At 42.7% G+C, this 18,689-nt stretch overlaps 1 protein-coding gene across 2 annotated transcripts in view; it reads right to left on the bottom strand.

Annotated features, from left to right (window-relative positions):
* Window positions 1-18,689, bottom strand: part of MALT1 (MALT1 paracaspase) — a 57,188-nt gene that overhangs the window by 37,914 nt on the left and 585 nt on the right. For both annotated transcript variants that reach the window (XM_087715365.1, XM_087715366.1), the window contains exons 2-5: window positions 12,768-12,931; window positions 9,931-10,052; window positions 4,829-4,979; window positions 53-231 (exon numbers count right to left, since the gene is read on the bottom strand). In XM_087715365.1, coding sequence (XP_087571491.1) covers window positions 53-231; window positions 4,829-4,979; window positions 9,931-10,052; window positions 12,768-12,931 — 616 coding nt within the window. The remainder of the gene's footprint in view (window positions 1-52; window positions 232-4,828; window positions 4,980-9,930; window positions 10,053-12,767; window positions 12,932-18,689) is intronic.

Below are 18,689 nucleotides of genomic sequence, written 5' to 3'. Positions count from 1 at the left end.
TGTGTCATCAATTCCTTATCAGTGTAGCTGAGGGGAGAAAAATGAGATTCACCACATAAGCCGTTTTCTCTCCATTGGGAAGTGGGTATTCTTCTTTGTACCACTGGTACTGTGGCGTGGGATTTCCTGTGGCTTCACACTGAAGAATTAACGTTTGTCCAACCATCACGTTCTGAGATTGCGGATGCAGATAGATCTGTATGTTCTTTTCAGGCAATTTGAGGTAGCTTCCTTAAATTGAAGATGTTTAAAACATTTGTGAGATAAAAATCTTTTCAGCAAAGCAACAGAGATTTGCAGAGCAGAAGCAAGTCAGCAAAGAATGATCGCTTCTTTGCCCACAACTGGGTCCTCCCCGGTGACTTCCTCATTTATTTGCTGCAACTAATTTAAAAGGAAGTGGATGGTTTTGAGAAGCAAGCAACAAACAGTCTGTACTTGTTCCTTTAGAGCAGGGATGTCAAACTCACAATAATACAATGATACAATACAATAGCAGATTTGGAAGGCACCTTGGAGGTCTTCTAGTCCAACCCCCTGCCTAGGCAGGAAACCCTATACCATTTCAGACAAATGACTATCCAACATCATCTTAAAGACTTCCAGTGTTGGGGCATTCACAACTTCTGGAGGCAAGCTGTTCCACTGATTAATTGTTCTAACTGTCAGGAAATTTCTCCTCAGTTCTGCTTCCCTCTTTGATTAGTTTCCACTTCTTGTCCTGCCCTCAGGTGCTTTGGAGAATAGTTTGACTCCTTTGTGGCAACCCCTGAGATATTGGAGCACTGCTATCATGTCTCCCCCAGTTCTTTTTTTCATTAAACTAGACATACCCAGTTCCTGCAACCGTTCTTCATATGTTTTAGTCTCCAGTCCCCTAATCATCTTTGTTGCTCTTCTCTGCACTCTTTCTAGAGTCTCCATATCGTTTTGGTGACCAAAACTGAATGCAGTATTCCAAGTGTGGCTTTACCAAGGCATTATAAAGTGGTATTAACACTTCACCTGATCTTGATTATATCCCTCTGTTTATGCAGGCTAGAACTGTGTTGGCTTTTTTGGCAGCTGCTGCACACTGCTGCCTCATATTTAAATGGTTGTCCACTAGGACTCCAAGATCCCTTTCACAGTTACTACTGTTGAGCAAGGTACCACCTAACTGTACCGGTGAATTTCGTTTTCATTGCAATTTGATTTCATTGAGGGCTGCATCAGGGTTATATGTGACCTCAGGGAGGTGGGGTACGGCCAGGGTGCCGAGGACTGCACATGGCCCTCCCAAGCTCCATTTTCAGCTGCAATGGCCTCCTGCAGCGCTCTGCCAGCAAAAATGGAGTTCAGGAGATTTGTGTGGCCTTCCTAAGCTCCATTTTTGCTTGCAGAGGCCCCATGGGCCCATTCTTCGCTGTTTCCAGAATGGGACTGCAGGCCAGATCTAAGCACCCCGTGGGCCAAATGCAGCCCACAGGCTTTGAGTCTGACACCTTTAGTGCAGGGGTGGGAGACAATGACTCCTTTATGACCTGTGAACTTCAACTCCCAGAATTCCTGAGCCAAGCTGGCTCAGGAATTCTTGGAGTCAAAGGCCACAGGTCGTAAAGGAGCCATCTTCCCCTACCCCTGCTTTAGAGAGTAAATTCAAAATACTAAAATTTAAAAGGGGCTGCAGATCGTCTTCAACTTACAACTGGTTGCTTAATGACCATTCAAAGTTACTACTGAACCCCCCCCCCCAAAAAAGCATCGGTATTCCCAGTTTCCAGCAAAAAACACCCTATAGTGAACAATGATGTTAAGGACTCATAAAGTCCTCAAAGTTTCAACCGGGAGGCCAGCAACAGACCAGGCTTAAGATTAAGATTAAGATTTAGTTTATTTGTATGCCGCCCTTCTCCGGGAGAGACTCAGGGCGGCGAACAACTCAAAAGGGGAAAAGGGGATACAAACACAATACACGTAATTAAAATACACAAGAGTCATACAACCATACAAGTCGAAAGGGGAGGGGAACTCATCAACCCCAGGCCTGCCGGCACAGCCAGGTTTTGATAGCTTTCCGGAAGGCCTGGAGAGAGGTGAGGGTCCGAATCTCCGTGGGGAGTTCATTCCAAAGGGCCGGAGCTGCTACAGAGAAGGCCCTCCCCCGGGTGGTAGCCAGATGGCATTGGCTGGTAGACGGAACCCGGAGGAGGCTGACCCTGTGTGATCTAACGGGTCTATGGGAGGTAATTGGCAGCAGGCGGTCCTGATTGGCTGGGGCGCAGCATAGCCTGTTGCTGGCCTCCCGGTCGTAACTTCGAGGACTTTATGATTGGTCGGGGCGCAGCGTCAGTAATTGACAGACGCTTGCTGAGCGCCCATTGGCCCGTCTGTTCTTGTTGCCTGTATAAATACAATGTTAACCAAAGGATACATTTGAATCGCTGTCAAACTAGCTTACAATAAACCTGTTCTGTTGAAGTCCTGGCTCTCACGTCTTCTCTACCCTCGATCCTCTAAAAATGGCTTTGCTTAAAAAAGCTACATTCATTTTATGACTGTCATATTTGCTGCTACTACTACAGTTATGTCGCTTCCAGGTTGAAGGGATTAGCTGGTGACATCATCATTGCCCAGGGAATGTCCAATAGGAGGCTCCTTTTTATGTCCTACTGAAGTGGTACCTATCTATCTACTCACAGTCTCCCATTTTCAAACTGCTGGGTCGGCAGGAGATGAAGCCAGTGATGGGAGCTCACCCCGCCACATGGGAACAACTCAAACATGAGCCTGCCAATCATCAGCCTAGCATCCTAACCATGTGTCTGTGTTCCTTGCCATGTTTGCTTAGTATTAACCGTTAAAAAAGGTAGTAAAATTGAGGCCTGGTCACATGACGACCTGTTTTACAACCGTCAGGACTTAGGACTGTAATTGTGGGCTCAATTATAGTTACAACTCAAGGACTACTAGAGTTGCTCAGGTGATTTTTAATTCATATTAAATTATTTGCCATATTCTGAGAACTTCTCAGCAGTTAATACGTTTTCTTGTATTAAAGCAAAACATATTCCTGTAGGTAACATATATTAATGGGTAGATGCTAATTCACTGCAGAAGTACTATATTATGCATGATACAAATAAATTACAAATAAGGCTTCACTCCTATTTCATGCACCATAAAGCTTACATATAAAACTGATAGCAACAACTGCCATACTTAATTGCATATTCATTTTTAATGAGAAATAACCTTACTAGAGTTGTAAAGTACTGTTAAAGAAAAGCTGAAGTATATTATCTTTTTGGACAAGCAATTGCTTAAGTGATTGTTCACCAAGATATATAACATCTGAGGATAATATTTAATGACTTATCATTTTAATGCAGGGGTGATCAGAAATTGCATTTAATCCAGAACAGCTAAACTGGTTAAGAGAAGAAAACGTATCATGAAGAAAACAAAATCCTAATCAAAGACCTACCAAAGAGGAAAAAAAACATACATCCCATCAACACAGACTGGACAAGCTTCTATATTCAGATAGTCCTCAACTTACAACAGTTGATTTAATGACCAATGTTTTAACGGCACTGAAAAAAGTGACTTACGACCATTTTTCACACTTATGACCATTGCAGCATCCCCATGATGTGATTTACATTCAGATGCTTGATAACTGGTTCATATATACGACGGTTGCAGTGTCCTGTGGTCATGTGATCACTTTTTGTGACTGTCTGATCAGCAAAGTCAATGGGGAAGCCAGATTCACTTACCAACGGTGTTATTAATTTAACAACTGCAGTGATTGACTTAACGTGGCGAGAAAAGTTGTAAAATGGGGCAAAACTCACTTAGCAAATTTCTCACTTAGCAACATACATTTTGGGCTCAGTTGTGGTCATAAGTCGAGGACTACCTGTATAAACATTCATTTTCTAGGCAAGATGTTACCTATTTGAATGTAAGATCTGCAAGCAAGCAAGCACGCTCAGAGAGTGCCAAGGACTCTACAGTTCAATTCTGAGCTATAAATATTCTCTTTTATTGGAAAGCAATAAACATACCCCACCCTTACATCTTTTGGAGTTGCTCCAATTGTTATTGGGCTCAATTCAGGGTGTAGATCTTATCAACAAAGCTTTAAATGGATTCAAATGCTTTCTTGAGGGATCAGAGAGAAGCCATTTATTACTCAATTTCCAGTGAGAGATAAAGGCTTTCCTGATTCATTCAGCATTATATGGTTTTTAATATATGATCTAAAACATGTGTTTTTTTCAGGAATGTTAACTAAATTGTTTTACTGGGAATGCTTATACTGTGTTATGAAACTTCTGATTAAAATGTAATCTAAAAATACTTTTAAAAAGTCCACTAAGAAACAAGCAATGAAAGATTTCCAGGTAAATACAGAGAAATAATACCCTTTAGGCTTTAGCAAGTCTTTAAAGTTTCATGAACTTGTGCCCCCGCTAAAGTATATAAAAGCTGTAAAGCATTATCGCCAGGACACTTTACAGATGCTTTTAACTCAGCTGTTGTGGTTAAATATATCAGCATGGACTCATTAAAAGTTTTTAGAAGTCCATTGTAGTTATAACCTAACCTGACAGAGATTTAAGAACTGGGTTTCCTGAAACTGCAGCCATAGAGAAAGGAGAAAATTCCATAATCAGAGATTCCTATGACTTCATAATCAATCGCAATCATCCCTAAGCCAAGAGAAAGAACTGCAGAAATCTAAAAACATTATTGTAACGTTAAAATGAAAGTAGAAAATCAGTACGCCTCCTACATACACCTTCTTGCCATTTCTACCATGTAAAAAGTTGTGACCCACCTTCAGAATCTCTTTGGCTATCACAGACATCCAGTTTTGCCCATTGGCTGAATTCGTAGGAAGAATCACTGCTCACTCGACATATGTAAAATCCCGCATCTTCTACAGTTACTTGACTGAATATCAGTTCTGGGGAATTCCCATATGGAACCTGAATTAGGATACAACAAAAACACATTGCACACATTGCCACAATAGGGAAGTTTCTGGAAGGTATAGTACAATAGTCTTTACTTATGTAGGAAGTTAGCACACACACCCCTCCTAGAAAAATAAAATATTTGAGGAAATATTAGAAAGAGTAGAATATTTCCCCTAAAAGGGAGGCAGAAACTCTCTTACACCTACCACGTTTGTCAATGGGCCATTAAGGCCTCAGCAACTCTATTCTACATAACAGAGATCCACCTCTTTCAGGCAGAGCCATAATAGAAATCCCAAAGGCCTTACATTAAATCATCACCCAGCAAGACTCAACCAAACCTGGGACTCAGGACAGCCTACAGAGTTACCCCTGTATGGCCCCATGGGAGTCTGACAACCAATCAGAATACAAGCTCAAATTCAAAAGCCCAGAAAGAGCATAAAACCAGGGAACTGTCAGCAATTCTTCCCTTTTTGCCCAGGACCTCAAACCACATCAGGCCTTCAGCCATCTTTTCATTTGGATCTTTGGCCTGCCACACTTTCTATCATTCTACTTTGCATTTTCTATTGTGGGAAAACAGGAGGGGGAATTGCACGGAGTTAGATGCTATGTAGCCATAACAAAATTCTTTCTAGAAAGCCAAAGTCATCCTTTGCCTTTGCACCTCAGCGAAACTGGATGGATGGACCTGTCAGCATGGCAGTGAAAGATCGGACCATGTGATGGACTTGTGGGCGTGGGGGCAAGATCTTGAACTTTCAACTGGGTGGGGAAAACCGGGAAGCTTTCAGATTCGGGTTTTCCCAGATGTGTCAACATGGCTCTCTTAATAAATTGGAACTATGAGCAATACTTTGCCTTGGACTCTGATTTAATTTTGGATGTTATTTGGAAGCCTGACACCTTTCCTTGGTCATGTCATTGAAGGAAGATGCTTGAAGGAAAGAGCGAGTTTGTAGGGCCTTGCAAAAGAACAGAAGGATTCCTGTTATCTGGATTTAATTTTGGATGCTATTTGGAACCCTGGCAGTGGTCCTGTCCACCATTAAAAACCATCTTTCCAAGCAATCTCCATGTTTCCAGTGTCTTTCTCCCCATTTGGAACTGAACCCAGAAGGACATTTCTTCCAACACCTATATTACGCACAAATGCTGGTTTGGCTGATTGTTTGGTTTAAACAGAGTGATTGGTGAACTCAGCCCTTGTTCTATGTTAAACATTATTTTAAACCAATAGAATAGAGTTTCAGCAAAGATCAGTTTGGAGTTCAGGCCTATTCATTGCCTATTTGAAACAGATTAACTAAGAAAAATGAAATCTCAAGTCCTCAAGATTTTAAAATTTTATTGATTGATTAATTCAATTTCTCTACCCACCTGTCTCAATCTTACTCTTGTTCTACCTTATCTAACAATTACATTGTTAAGTTATCTAATAATTAATCTTCACTCTGCAAGAAACTCAGCATGTATTTTCTACACAACAGCACTGAATTAAACTGGATTAAGATGGAAAGCAAAGATAAAGCAAAGGCTGCCTGATAACATTTATAGATGAGCAAGGAGTTAATTGATGGTCTCTCCAATTCAGAAGCAAGACTAAGAACACAAAGAGGAGCTTCTAAGGCATTCTTGAGATCTAGTGTGTTGACTTTTCAGTGATTGATTGATTGACTAATTGATTGACTGACAGATTCATTCATTCATTCATATTACTACCTTACAACAGTCACAAGAGTAAGTCTAGGCATTTTATAAAGTCACAACAGTAACTCTAGGTGGTTTACAAAGCAAATTTGTAAGGCAAGGCAAGGCAAGGCAAGGAAAATCAAGCATATAACATTAAGACTGCTAAAATCCACAACAAGGAACCACAAAATCAGTTGCACACCAAAAGACATATATCAAAAAGCGAGGTCACAAAATATTCAGCAGAAAAAGCCAGACTCTGCAACACTGCAAACAGCCATAAATCCAGCCCAGTTTCCAAGCACCCAAAGGGAGGTCCTGTGACTATGGGGACGGAGCTGATCATTGGAACGGCTGCGTTGGAAGTTCCAATTATCAGCTCTCTCCTCATGGTCACATGATCTCCCTTGAGTTGAAATCACCATTCAGGTAGGCCTGTTGGAACTTTGAATAAGCTGCAAGTCAAGAACTGCCTATATCAGTGATGGAGAATGTGGGCAGCACCAAATGCCAAAAAGGGAGCACTTCGCGCTTGTCTGGGCCACAGCCCTTAAGAGGAGCTGCCCAGGGAGCATGCACACACTGGAAAATGAACTTCTGGTTTCCGGCACGGGCATGCATGCCAGCCAGCCAGCCAGCCAGTTATGCTCATGCCGGAAAACGGAAGATCAGCTCTTTCTGGTTTCCAGCACTGCCACATGCGCAAAGGCAGCTGATCGTTGCATGCGCATGCATGCCAGAAACCCAGAAGAGGAACAGTCAATGCCACATGTGCCAGGCAACATGGTTCCACGTGCCACTTTGGGCACGCGTGCCATCGGTTTGCCATCGTGGGCCTATATAGATTGAATACTTAGAACTGTAGCGTAATATAATATATTTCCATGCACAAATCATACTGTTAATTCAATTAATTAAATGCCTACATTGGATGTGAAGTGCATTTTTGAGAATGGGAAAATTTCATACTATATACACCCAGATCAAAATAAAACCAAAATATTACGTGAAGAGTACTTAGACTTCAACAATAGTGGAATTTCAAGTTCTGCCAAATGCAAGTCTTTACCATTAATGGAATCATTTCGTATCCACAGGTCCTTATTCAACACTGCTTAATGTCAAAGAAATGTTTTGTCCAAAAAATAAACCAGTTATATTCATATTTTAGTTGCACACTATAAACACCCATTCAACATTTTTTATAAGTGCTGCCAAGATCCCTGCAATATACTGATTTTCCCTGTGAAATTACTATTCCTCAAATATGAAAAACATGTTTCTTTTAAAAATCATGGGCACTAAAAAAAATAATAGTATGCTGGCTTTAAGAAATGGGGTTATTTTACCATACATTTTATCCCACTTAAGTTTTCAAAATAACTTCAAAAATAAGAACTTGGGAACTATTTTGTAATAGGTCTGTGGCCAGTATACTATCATGATGTCAACCCTTGACACCTTGTGCGAGATGGATGGCCAGACTAGGAGACTAAAGCCATGGAGTTTTATAGTACTTTTATTGATGTAAATATACAGGTAGTCCTCAACTTACAACTGCAATTGAGCCCAAAAGTTCTGTTCTAAAGTGTGATACTTGTTAAGTAAATTTTGTCCCATTTTGCAACCTTCTTGCCTCAATTGTTAAGTGAATCACCACAGTTGTTAAGTTAGTAACCTAGTTGTTAAGTGACTCTAGCTTTCCCACTGACTTTGCTCATCAGAAGGTCGCAAAAGGGGATCACACATGACCCCCATGTGGACATAGCAACAGTCATAAATATGAATCAGATACCAGTCATCTGAATGTGATCACATGATTGTGGGGGATGCTGGAAAGATTGTAACGGTGAAAACAGCTACTCTCGGGAAACAAATATTGTAGGGGTAAGACATCCCTAAAACCCCTTGGGGTGTGTTCTGTTAATATACAGCCTGTTGTGCCTTATAATGGATTCTACTGTACTGCCGTAAAATGGTTTCTACTGTGCAGCGCAGTGGAATTGCCATGGTAATGGCTTCACAGTACTCCAAAAGGGGGCTCCCTCTGATAAGGGGGAAATCCAACATTAGAAATTACGTTTGGTCCGGACATTTCCCCCCATTTTCCCCCAGGGTTATTGGTTAGTAATAAATAAGATACAGATAGTCCACTACTTACAACCACAACTGGGCTTGAAATTTCAGTCATTGAATGAAGCAGTCATTAAGCAAGACACCATGTGACTGTTTTGCTCAAAAAATGCAATCCAGGCTCTCCCAGTTGTGATCGTTAGGTGGACCATTGTAGAGAGGGCCTAGATGAGGCAGAGAGACCAAGCCTCCCACCACAACCAGAATGGGACAACTCTCCACGGCCAACTTGCCGCAGCTAACACACCATGGCACAATTCAACACGAGATAACTCAAGAAAGGGACAAGTAGAATTGCAGCCCAAGGTGCTTAGATCCGGCCTGCGAGGCCAGCCTAGAAATATCAAAGGACAGGCCCGCGGTGCCTCTGCTGGCCAAAACGGCCTGTACAAGGCCCCCCGGGGGCCATTTTCAGCCAGCACAGTGCTGCAGGAGCCCGTGGAGGACAAAAGTGGGGATGGGGTGTCCCATGAGGCCCTCCACGGCCTGTTTTAAGCCAGCACAGTGCTGCAGGACACCGTGGAGGACAAAAATGGGGGGGGGGGATTTTCAGCAGCAGAGTGTTGCAGGAGGAGTCCCGCCCTTCTCTTCCCCCCTCCCCATGACCCACAGAGAAGAACTACAATGCTGATCCGGCCCTCGAGGAAATCCAGTTTGACATCCCTGCTCTAGAATGCTGAGGGATTTTGTAAGTCAAGGATTATCTTTATATAGACTAGGAGTCTAACATCCCACAAGCCTTATGTTGTAAGGAAAAAGATGAATGAAAATTATATTCAATAAGAGATTGGAAACCTTATTTGGACCTTTAGTTTAATGAAAAAAGACTGAATTGATGATTTATGCGTTTGGGGATGAAGAAGGCTTGAAGATGAGGGAAAAATTAAAACGGCAAATATTTGATGAAAAGGTTAAAAGTCACAATTCTATGCTTTCTTTTTTCCTTTTTTCTTTTCTGTCTTCATTTTTCCTTTTCTTTTATGTTTAATTTTATATACTTTTTAATACTTTCAATACTTTTATTGTACTGAAACGTCTTAATAAAAACATTTTTAAAAGAACATTGCATTCAATACAGTGCAAAATTTTCTACATTTTAGAAGCTACCACTTATGTTCTAGTATATATTTACCATTTTTTTCTCTTTAAACCACTGATAATATAGGACAGGATATCCTGTTGCCCAGCAGCTTAGTTTCACCATCTGGCCAGATAAAACAACTTGGGATTCTGGTTCTACCATGATCTTTAGACCTATGAAAAAGATAAGATAATCTATATTTAACACACAGGAAGCTAATTATATGAACACATTGAAGTTAGCTTTCTTGCTTATTTGTTAATTGGGTTTGTCAGGCTGTCTAATCATTTAAAAAAAATCAAGACAGCATATAGGACAAATTGAAAATACAATATAATGATAAAGGGATAAGGAAATCTGAAAGAGTTGGAAGATGTGATTTTGGAACCGTTGAACAAAATCTTTCAGAGACCTGGAGCAGAAGGAAACTGTCAGAGTACTGGAAAGGAATTGATGTCATGCCAATCGTCAATAATGGGAATGTTGTGACCTGCTAGTGGCCAGTGAGGAGGTTGGGGAGGAACATGGGCCAGTCCCGGAAGGTTGGGGAAGGCTCGGATGAGGGCTCTGCATCGGAGGCAGAGATGGGGCCAAGGCCGTCTGGCAGTTCTCAGCTGCCTTTGGAGCTAGTCAGCAATGAGGCAGAAGAACAGCTGGAGCCTGTTCCTAGTATGCGCAGAGCTGCCAGAAGAAAAGAACAGCTAAGAAATCAGGGTCAACTTGGGAGTAAGACCACAGTTGAATGGTGAATGGGTCATTCATTCATTCGTTTCAGGAGTGTGAAGATCTCTAAGAGACTCTGAGCAAAGTCTTTCCTGCGTTTGGAAAATATTTACATTTACAGCTTCCCAAGCAAGATAAGATCTGTGGTCATAAATTCACCTTTGAAAGACTGTTTTACCAGGCCTTTGCTGAATGTGAAAGGGAGGAATTAACATTCCTTTAACAAAAGGGGTTTGTCGGGATCAGGAATCAGCTTTATGCTTTTCCAGGAAGCCTAGGTCAGAACAGGGAAAAAGTGGATCCAGGAAACTACAGTTTGACATCAATAAGAGGGGAAATCCTAGAAAAGATAATCAAGCAACAATGGAAGTGGTGCTAACATCAATATAAAAAAATCCAGGGATTTTGGATAACACTTTATTCAACGAAAATAATATTTCATTAGACTTATTAGACTCCACTGTATTTATATGGAAAAGGCATCCTATTGTTTGAGATGCAATGAGATTAATGCTTCATTTAAGCATATGTTCAGATAGTGTTCTATAATTGTTACATTTGGAAAGGAAGCTACTACATGCATCTACTCAATTATGAAATAAGATGCAATATTTATTGATGTTCATTCTTTTGAACTATATTTGTATCATTTGGAAACTGACTTTGGGCCAAAGCAGGTGCTCCATTATTTACCATTATAAAAAATAAACTTTTTTTTTTTTGCAATCTATGCTCCTTAGAATTGATGTTATTAGCAACTTATATATGAATCACTTGTCTGTGTAGATGAGGGGTGTCCAAACTTTTTGCAAGGAGGGCCAGATTTGGTGAGGTGAAAATGTGTGAGGCCGACCATTCAGCCTGACATTCTTTGAACCATTAACATTCAATGCAAATGAACTATTTTATGAAAGGCTAAACAAATAACTCCGGCGGGAAGAAGAGGCTGTGGGCCACTTGAAATTTGAAAACGGGCTGCAATTGGCCACCGGGCTGGACTTTGGATATGCATGGTGTAGATTCACTATGAATTATCATGTTATTTGCATGTGACATTTAAACAGTGTTAAAATACAAATTTTTTTACTATCGGTTCTATGGGTGCGGCTTGATGGGCATGGCAAGGAAGGGATACTGCAAAATCTCCATTCCCACTCCACTCTGGAGCCAGCCAGAAGTGGAATTTGCCGGTTCTCTGAACTATTCAAAATTTCCACTACCGGCTCTCCAGAACCTGTCAGAACCTACTGAATTTCATCCCTGCATTTAACTCACAAAAAGCAATTTGACTCTTCACTGGCAGAATCCCAAAGGCTCTTTCTAACAGGCTTAAATAGCTGTACACCAAACTGGAATATATACAGGTAGTCCTCAACTTACGACCGTAATTGAGCCTGCAATTTCGATCCAAAGTCGTGATGATCATAAATTAAATCAGGGATGATCATAAATTAAGTCATGACGGTGCCCTCTTACAACTTTTATTGTGGCAGTCGTAAATCAAACGCAGTTGTAGTTAGGCAAACCCACTGTTTGCCATGGGGCATTTTTTTTCTGGAAATTGGAAATGAACGCTGGTTTCAGGGGGAAAAATAATCATGGTCAAGTGGTTGCAGGACCCTGCAAACAGCTGTAAAGGTGGGCTGGTTGCTGAGTGCCCAAAATGTAGTCATGTGACTGCAAGGCAGGGGTGAAATCCAGCAGGTTCTGACAGGTTCTGGGGAGCCAGTAGCGGAAATTTTGAGTAGTTTGGAGAACCGGCAAATGCCACCTCTGGCTGGCCCCAGAGTGGGATGGGAATGGAGATTTTGCAGTATCCTTCCCCAGCCACGCCCACCAAGCCACGCCCACAGAACCTAGAATAGAATTGAATTTCACCACTGCTGCAACGGGGTGGGTGGTTGCATGTCAGAAGTCCTTGGGGGGGGGGGGTTCCACTGTAACTTTGACTTGTTCCTAAGTGATTTGTTCAAAAGTTGACCACAGCCTGTCCAAGTAACAGAAAGATTGTCATTATTTCTTCCTTCCCTGATCGACTGCAAAGTCTTTTGGATTAGTTTCATTATTAGATGGACGCCAACATCACTGCATGGTTTAAGTACAAGATGCAACTTGTAGCAATATGATTATTAAGAGCTGGCCTAGGCTGAGAGCTTAAAACTCACTTGGATTGAGCAACTGAAGTGCCTCGGTGTGTTGCAAAGACTGCAGCAATTCTGTCAACTCTGCAACGGTACAGCCTCTTTCACCCATTAGCTGAAGGAGACTCCAGCTGGGACTTCCTTCAGGAGCCAAGACGTCCAGAGAACATTCCTCCAACTCAAGAGGACTGCAAAGAATGACAACAAATAGCAATAGCCATAATATGTCTTCCTGTACATGCAGTTAATTATGTGTGAGATCTAGATCAGCGTTTCTCAAACTCGGTATAATTGTAAGATGTGTGGACTTCAATTCACAGAATTCTGGCTGGGGAATTCTGGAAGTTGAACTCCACGCATCTTAAAGTTACCGAAGTTTGAGAAAAGACTGGTCTGGAGTAAAATTGCAACTCTAGCTCCCAGAAAGAAATACCGCAGACGAGAAAGATCGAGTTGGCCTTACATAATAGTCAGAGAACAAATCTGAAGGGAGTTGCCTTCTCTTCTCCTTGCTCAACCTAATTAACTCCCTCCAAATTGATGAAAACAGTGCTAGGCCAAGACTTCCTGCAATGGTCTAAGGCAGGGATCTCCAACCTTGGCAACTTTAAGGCTTGTGGACTTCAATTCCCAGAATTCCTTGTCAGTTACATGGCAGCTGCTAATTGCACCAGTTGTGATACACCATATATGGATATTTAAAAAAAAAGTTTTATTAGTTTATAATATAAACTACAAAGAAAATACATAAGCGAATAGGGAAAATAGGGAAAATGGAGGGGAAAAAGTAAGGAATAGAATGGAATATGGAATATGGAATATTAGAATAGAATATAATTCTTTATTGGCAAAGTATGATTGGACACACAAGGAATTTCTCTTTGGTGCTCTCAGTGTACATAAAAGATATAAGTGCTAAATCATGATCATAGTCGTCATAAATACATTCATCATGAATCATAAGATAAAGAAAAGGGGGAAAAGAAAAAAAAGGCATTGACTTCCGACTCCCTTTGGTGCAGTAGAATAAGGCATTAACATCAAACCTCAACTTTTTACTTTTACATTATCGTATTAGCTAGTGATTTCTATAATAACAAATTTATCTAATCGATGAAACACAAAATCAAAGTTTCATTTTTTCCACCTCAAGTCCAGAAGCGGTTTCCAAGTAGAAATCGAATTTAGCAGAGATGGCTAAATTCACTATTTTGATCAAGGAAATACCTTTGTTTCTATGTATAGGGAAACTTTTCATGGAGAGCCTCACCTAAGGTGCATTCCAGTGCACTGAGATCATTTATAGCCCCAAGGCAGGGCTAATTGTGCTTGACTGGCCCAGGAAGGGCTGCAGATGGTGCACTAAGTGTAATTCTCACCACAACTGCCACTTGCAAACCCAAGGACAGATGGAGATCGAGGCATACTCTCAAATTGCCATCCTGCTCCTTCTGGGGTCAGCAGCCTTTTTCAGAACATATGCAATAGGGCAGTGGTCACCAGTAGTCCATGGACCACTGGTGCTCCGCGAGAAAATTTTGGTGGTCCGCAGAAAAATTATTTGCACTAAATTATATTGCACTAAATCAGGGGTCCTCAAACTGGGCTGGATACATGCAATGAATGTTTGTGTTGCTGCAGAGAGTCTCCCCCCCTTTTTGTGCAGCTCAGAGGGGGGAAGAAATTCCAACTTGGGGTCTGCTTCAGCCTCCTGGTGTGGAGCTTTGGGAGAAGGCTGGAGGGAAGTGCTGCTGGTGGCAAAGAGCCGGAGGGCCTTGTTCCACTGGGACTGCATCATGGCCTGGAATTGGCTGACCATCTCAGCCCAGTGAGCCTCCAGGGGCCAGTACCTGGCCTTTCACTCCTGCAGATCTTCCCTCTGCTTGGAAAGCCTATGCTTGAGGTCCTCAGTGAGATGCTTCTTTTGAGCGTCCTTCTCAATCAGATCCAATTTGAACTGAGCCCGCTGTTTCGCCAACTTTTTCTCATGGTGGCTGCTTAGCTCCAACAACTGCTTCCTGCTGGGGCATTAAGGAGCCTGGGCAGGCAGGCGAGGAGTGGCTGGGAGGGGAGGGGCGAGTAGAGGCGAGTGAGGTGCCCCTCGACGTGACATCAAGTTGGCCATGCCCACCCAGTCACATGACCACCTAGCCACGCCCAGCCAGCCAGCCATTAGGCAGATCCTATTTGTGGTCTGTGTGATTTAAAATTATGAATTTAGTGGTCCCTGAGGTCTGAAAGGTTAGTGACCCCTGCATTAGGGGATGTTAGATTTAATCAACCTGGCAGGTTTGATTCTGGATTTCCTTCAGATATTCCCATAATCACAGTAGAAATTATGATAAAAGGTGAAATGGCGGAACTGAAGAATTGGATGAGACTGCAAGGATCATCTAGTCTGACCCTCTGGAATCTATAAAACCTTTCCAAATATTGAAATCATTCATGAGAGACAGCTGCCTAGCTTCTTTTTAAAGCCCTCCTGAAGTGGTGTTGTAAAGAACAAGTAATCCCCAACTACATTTAGCAACTGTTCAAAGTCACAACATCCATGAAAAAGTGACTTATGGCTGATCCTCGCACTTGTGACCGCAGCACCATCCCCAAAGTAAAAATTTAGGCACTTGGCAACCAGCATGTATTTACAATGGTTGCAACATCCTGGGATCACCACTTGGAATCATCCCAATCAGCTTCCAGCAAAGTCAATGGAAGAAGCCGGATTCACTTCAACATAGCATGATTCACTTAACAACTGCAATGATTCACTTAATAGCCATGCCCCAAAAAAGGTCATAAAATTGCACGTGATTCACTTAAGAAGCACCTTGCTTTCCAGCAACTGAAATTCTAATCCCAATTGTGATCATAAATCAAGGACTACGTGCATGAGAGAATTTTTCTTTCTATTTAAGGAAAATAGAGATAACTGCAGCTGGCGCTTGCTATTTCTTACACTAGTTTCTCTAGCAAGGGTTTCTAGATTATCTTCTTTTATTAGATTTTTATCCTGCCTTTATTATTTTATAAGTAACCCAAGGCAGTGAACCAGTGGTGGGTTTCTGCTGGTTCGCACCGGATTGGGAGAACCGGATGGTGAAATTTACCGGAACGCCAGCCCCAGCCCTGTCGCTCCTTGCTCATTGCCGTCTGTCCGGAAGCCGCTCCATCGCTTGCTCCCCCCACCCGTCCGCACTATCCTAGCCCAATTCGGTGTCAAGTCCCATACCTGGGAGTGGAGGTGGTGAACAGAGAAACATGGAGAGGTCCAGCGGCACAATCTACCAGACAGCAGCGGCAAGCTCAGGAGTTTTCTCCTGGATTCCTCTCTGTCCTGCCTCCTCCGATCTCCCAAAGTTCTTTCTCCAGAGTGTGATAGCTTTCTACTGGATTCCTCTCTGTCCTGCCTTCTCCGATCTCCCTAATTTCGGCCCTTAATCCTCCAGTTGTCTATTTTTGGGGAGGTTTCCCCCTCTCTCCCCCCCCTTCATAGGAGTCCCAAAATTTTTTGCCACATGGCTTGGGGTGGTGATGGTCATGTGACTGAATGTGCATGAGTGATGTCAAGTTGGCCATACCTGTCTGGTCACATGACTGCCAAGCCACGCCCACAAAATAGGCCACACCCACAGAATAGGTTCTAAAAAAGATTGAAACCCACCACTGCAGTGAACATACATCTTCCTCCTCCTATTTTTCCCACAACAACAACAATTCTGTGCGGAGGGTTGGACCGAGAGTACAAGACTGGCTCAAAAGTCACCCAGGCAGCTTTCATGCCTAAGGCAGGAAGTAGAACTCTTATCTTTTGGCTCTTAGACCAGCATCTTAACCAAACTGACCAGCATGTAACCCAATTGTCTTGCATACAGGTAAGTCTCAGTTCAATCCGAACAGAGCTGGAAGGGAGCTTGGGGGTCTTCAACCCCCTGCAGGAGACCCTATATAGGTTGCTGTCCAGTCTTTTTTTTAAAAAACCTCCAGTGATGAAGTCTCTACAACCGTGACGGCAAACCTATGGCACTTCTGGCCCTCTCTGCTGGCACGCGCACCTCGCCCCAGGTCAGGTCTCTGTTTCCCTAAAAACGACGAAACAGAAGCTCACAAAAAAAAAAAAGACCTTGCCACGTTGCTGGTGTTGAGATGCCCCTCCTCCCACTGGCCAGCTGGTCTTTGGGTCTCTGCTGCGCATGCGCACATGTCCGCATCCATGTCCATGCTTGCACACCTTTGCGTAGGTTCGCTCATGCGTGCGCACACCTTTAAGTGTGGCCATGTGCATGCGCATAGTTTGGGCACTTGAGTGTCTAAAAAGTTCGCCATCACTTCTCTACAACTTCTGGATGCAACTTCTGTTCCACTGGTTAATTGTCCTCACTGTTAGGAAGTTTCTCCTTGGTTCTAAGTTGCTTCTCTCCTTGATTAGTTTCCATCCATTGTTTCTTGTCTTGCCTTCTGGTGCTTTGGCAAATAAGCTGACCCTTCTCTTCCTTGTGAAAGCCCTTGTCACCCCTAGTCCTCGTCTTCTAAGCACCCACGATTGACTCTTTTAAGGACTTGTTGACTATTTTGGAAACCGCCTACAGCCACTGTTCCTTGACCTCTCCCCAAGGAAGAGGAAGTAGTGCCAAAGTGGAAGCCTATACAGAAGAAGGATGTGGAAATCGTTCTGATTGGGACCACCAGAGGTTCTCTGTAGGAAGACCTCTACTCCAATAGAGCCTTCTGTTTCAAGCCCCTGACTCTTCAAGTGGCCTTCCACCCAGGGGACAAGACACAGCCAGAAGAACTAACAGATTAACAGAGATGGAAGGGACCTTACAGGTCATCTAGTCCAACCCCCGGCCCAAGCAGGAGATCCTACATCTACATCTACCTAGGATCGAAAACACAGCTTAGTATCATCATCATCTTTTAAGGACCCCATTATCTGTTGTGGGGTAGATTATGGGCAACAGAGTCTTTACTGCCTGCTAGCTGCCCTTCGTCTTTATTCCAGGATCTTTGCAAGCCTCCCAATTTAACGGCGGTGCCATCCTTCAGCCGTGACTCCAATACACATAGTCCTCGGCTTACGACCACAATTGAGCCCCAGATTCCTGCCCTTCAGCGAAACATTTATTGTGAGTTTGCCTCATTTTTGCAACTTTTCTTGCCACAAGCAGTTAAGCGAATCACTACAGTGGTTAAATTAATCAAAAAGTTGCTAAGTGAACCTAGCATCTCCATTGACTCAGCTTCTCGGAGGGAGGTCCCAAAAGGGGATTCCCCCATGGACACCACAACCGCCATAAATATGAGAAGTAGAGAAGAGAAGGGCGACAGAGGGAAGAAAGGAGGTAGGGAGGCGGAGGAGAGAGGGAGAAGAAAGTGATGGATAAGGTACAAATATGGTGTATGGAGAGCAGAAGAGCCAATAATCGTTTTTTGGGAGTTGATGGCAAGGCGAAATGATGTCAACATTTAATAACACAATACGATGTTGGCTATGTAATAGTATACATGTGGTTCGTGACCCGTCAAAACCGCGGTCCACTAAAGCGCGCCCGATTAAAGCGCGTACCTGACGTCATCAGCAGCGCGATGAAAAAAATTAAAAATAAATTAAATTAAAATTAAAATAAAATTAAAGCAAGCCGATTCACATAAAGGTAAGGGTTAGGTTTAGGGTTAGGGTTAGGTTAAGGGTTAGGGTTAGGTTTAGGGTTACGTTAAGCGTTAGGTTTAGGGTTAGGTTTAGGGTTAGGTTAAGGGTTAGGTTTAGGGTTAGGGTTAGGTTTGGGGGGGTTATTGTAAGGTTTTCGCTTTAATTTTAAATTTACCGCTCACAGCGCGATGTTTTCGTCGCGCTGTGATGACATCACGTACGCGCTTTCATCGAGCGCGCTTTAGTCTACCGCGGTTTTGTGGTGGAACCCATGTTATATGCTATGAAAATAAAAATGA

Source organism: Thamnophis sirtalis, unplaced genomic scaffold (genome assembly GCF_051295495.1).
Source record: "Thamnophis sirtalis isolate CommonGarterSnake01/CBP01778 unplaced genomic scaffold, rThaSir2_p1.2 scaffold_5, whole genome shotgun sequence".
Taxonomy (NCBI): domain Eukaryota; kingdom Metazoa; phylum Chordata; class Lepidosauria; order Squamata; family Natricidae; genus Thamnophis; species Thamnophis sirtalis.
This window is presented reverse-complemented; position numbering and strand designations above follow the sequence as displayed.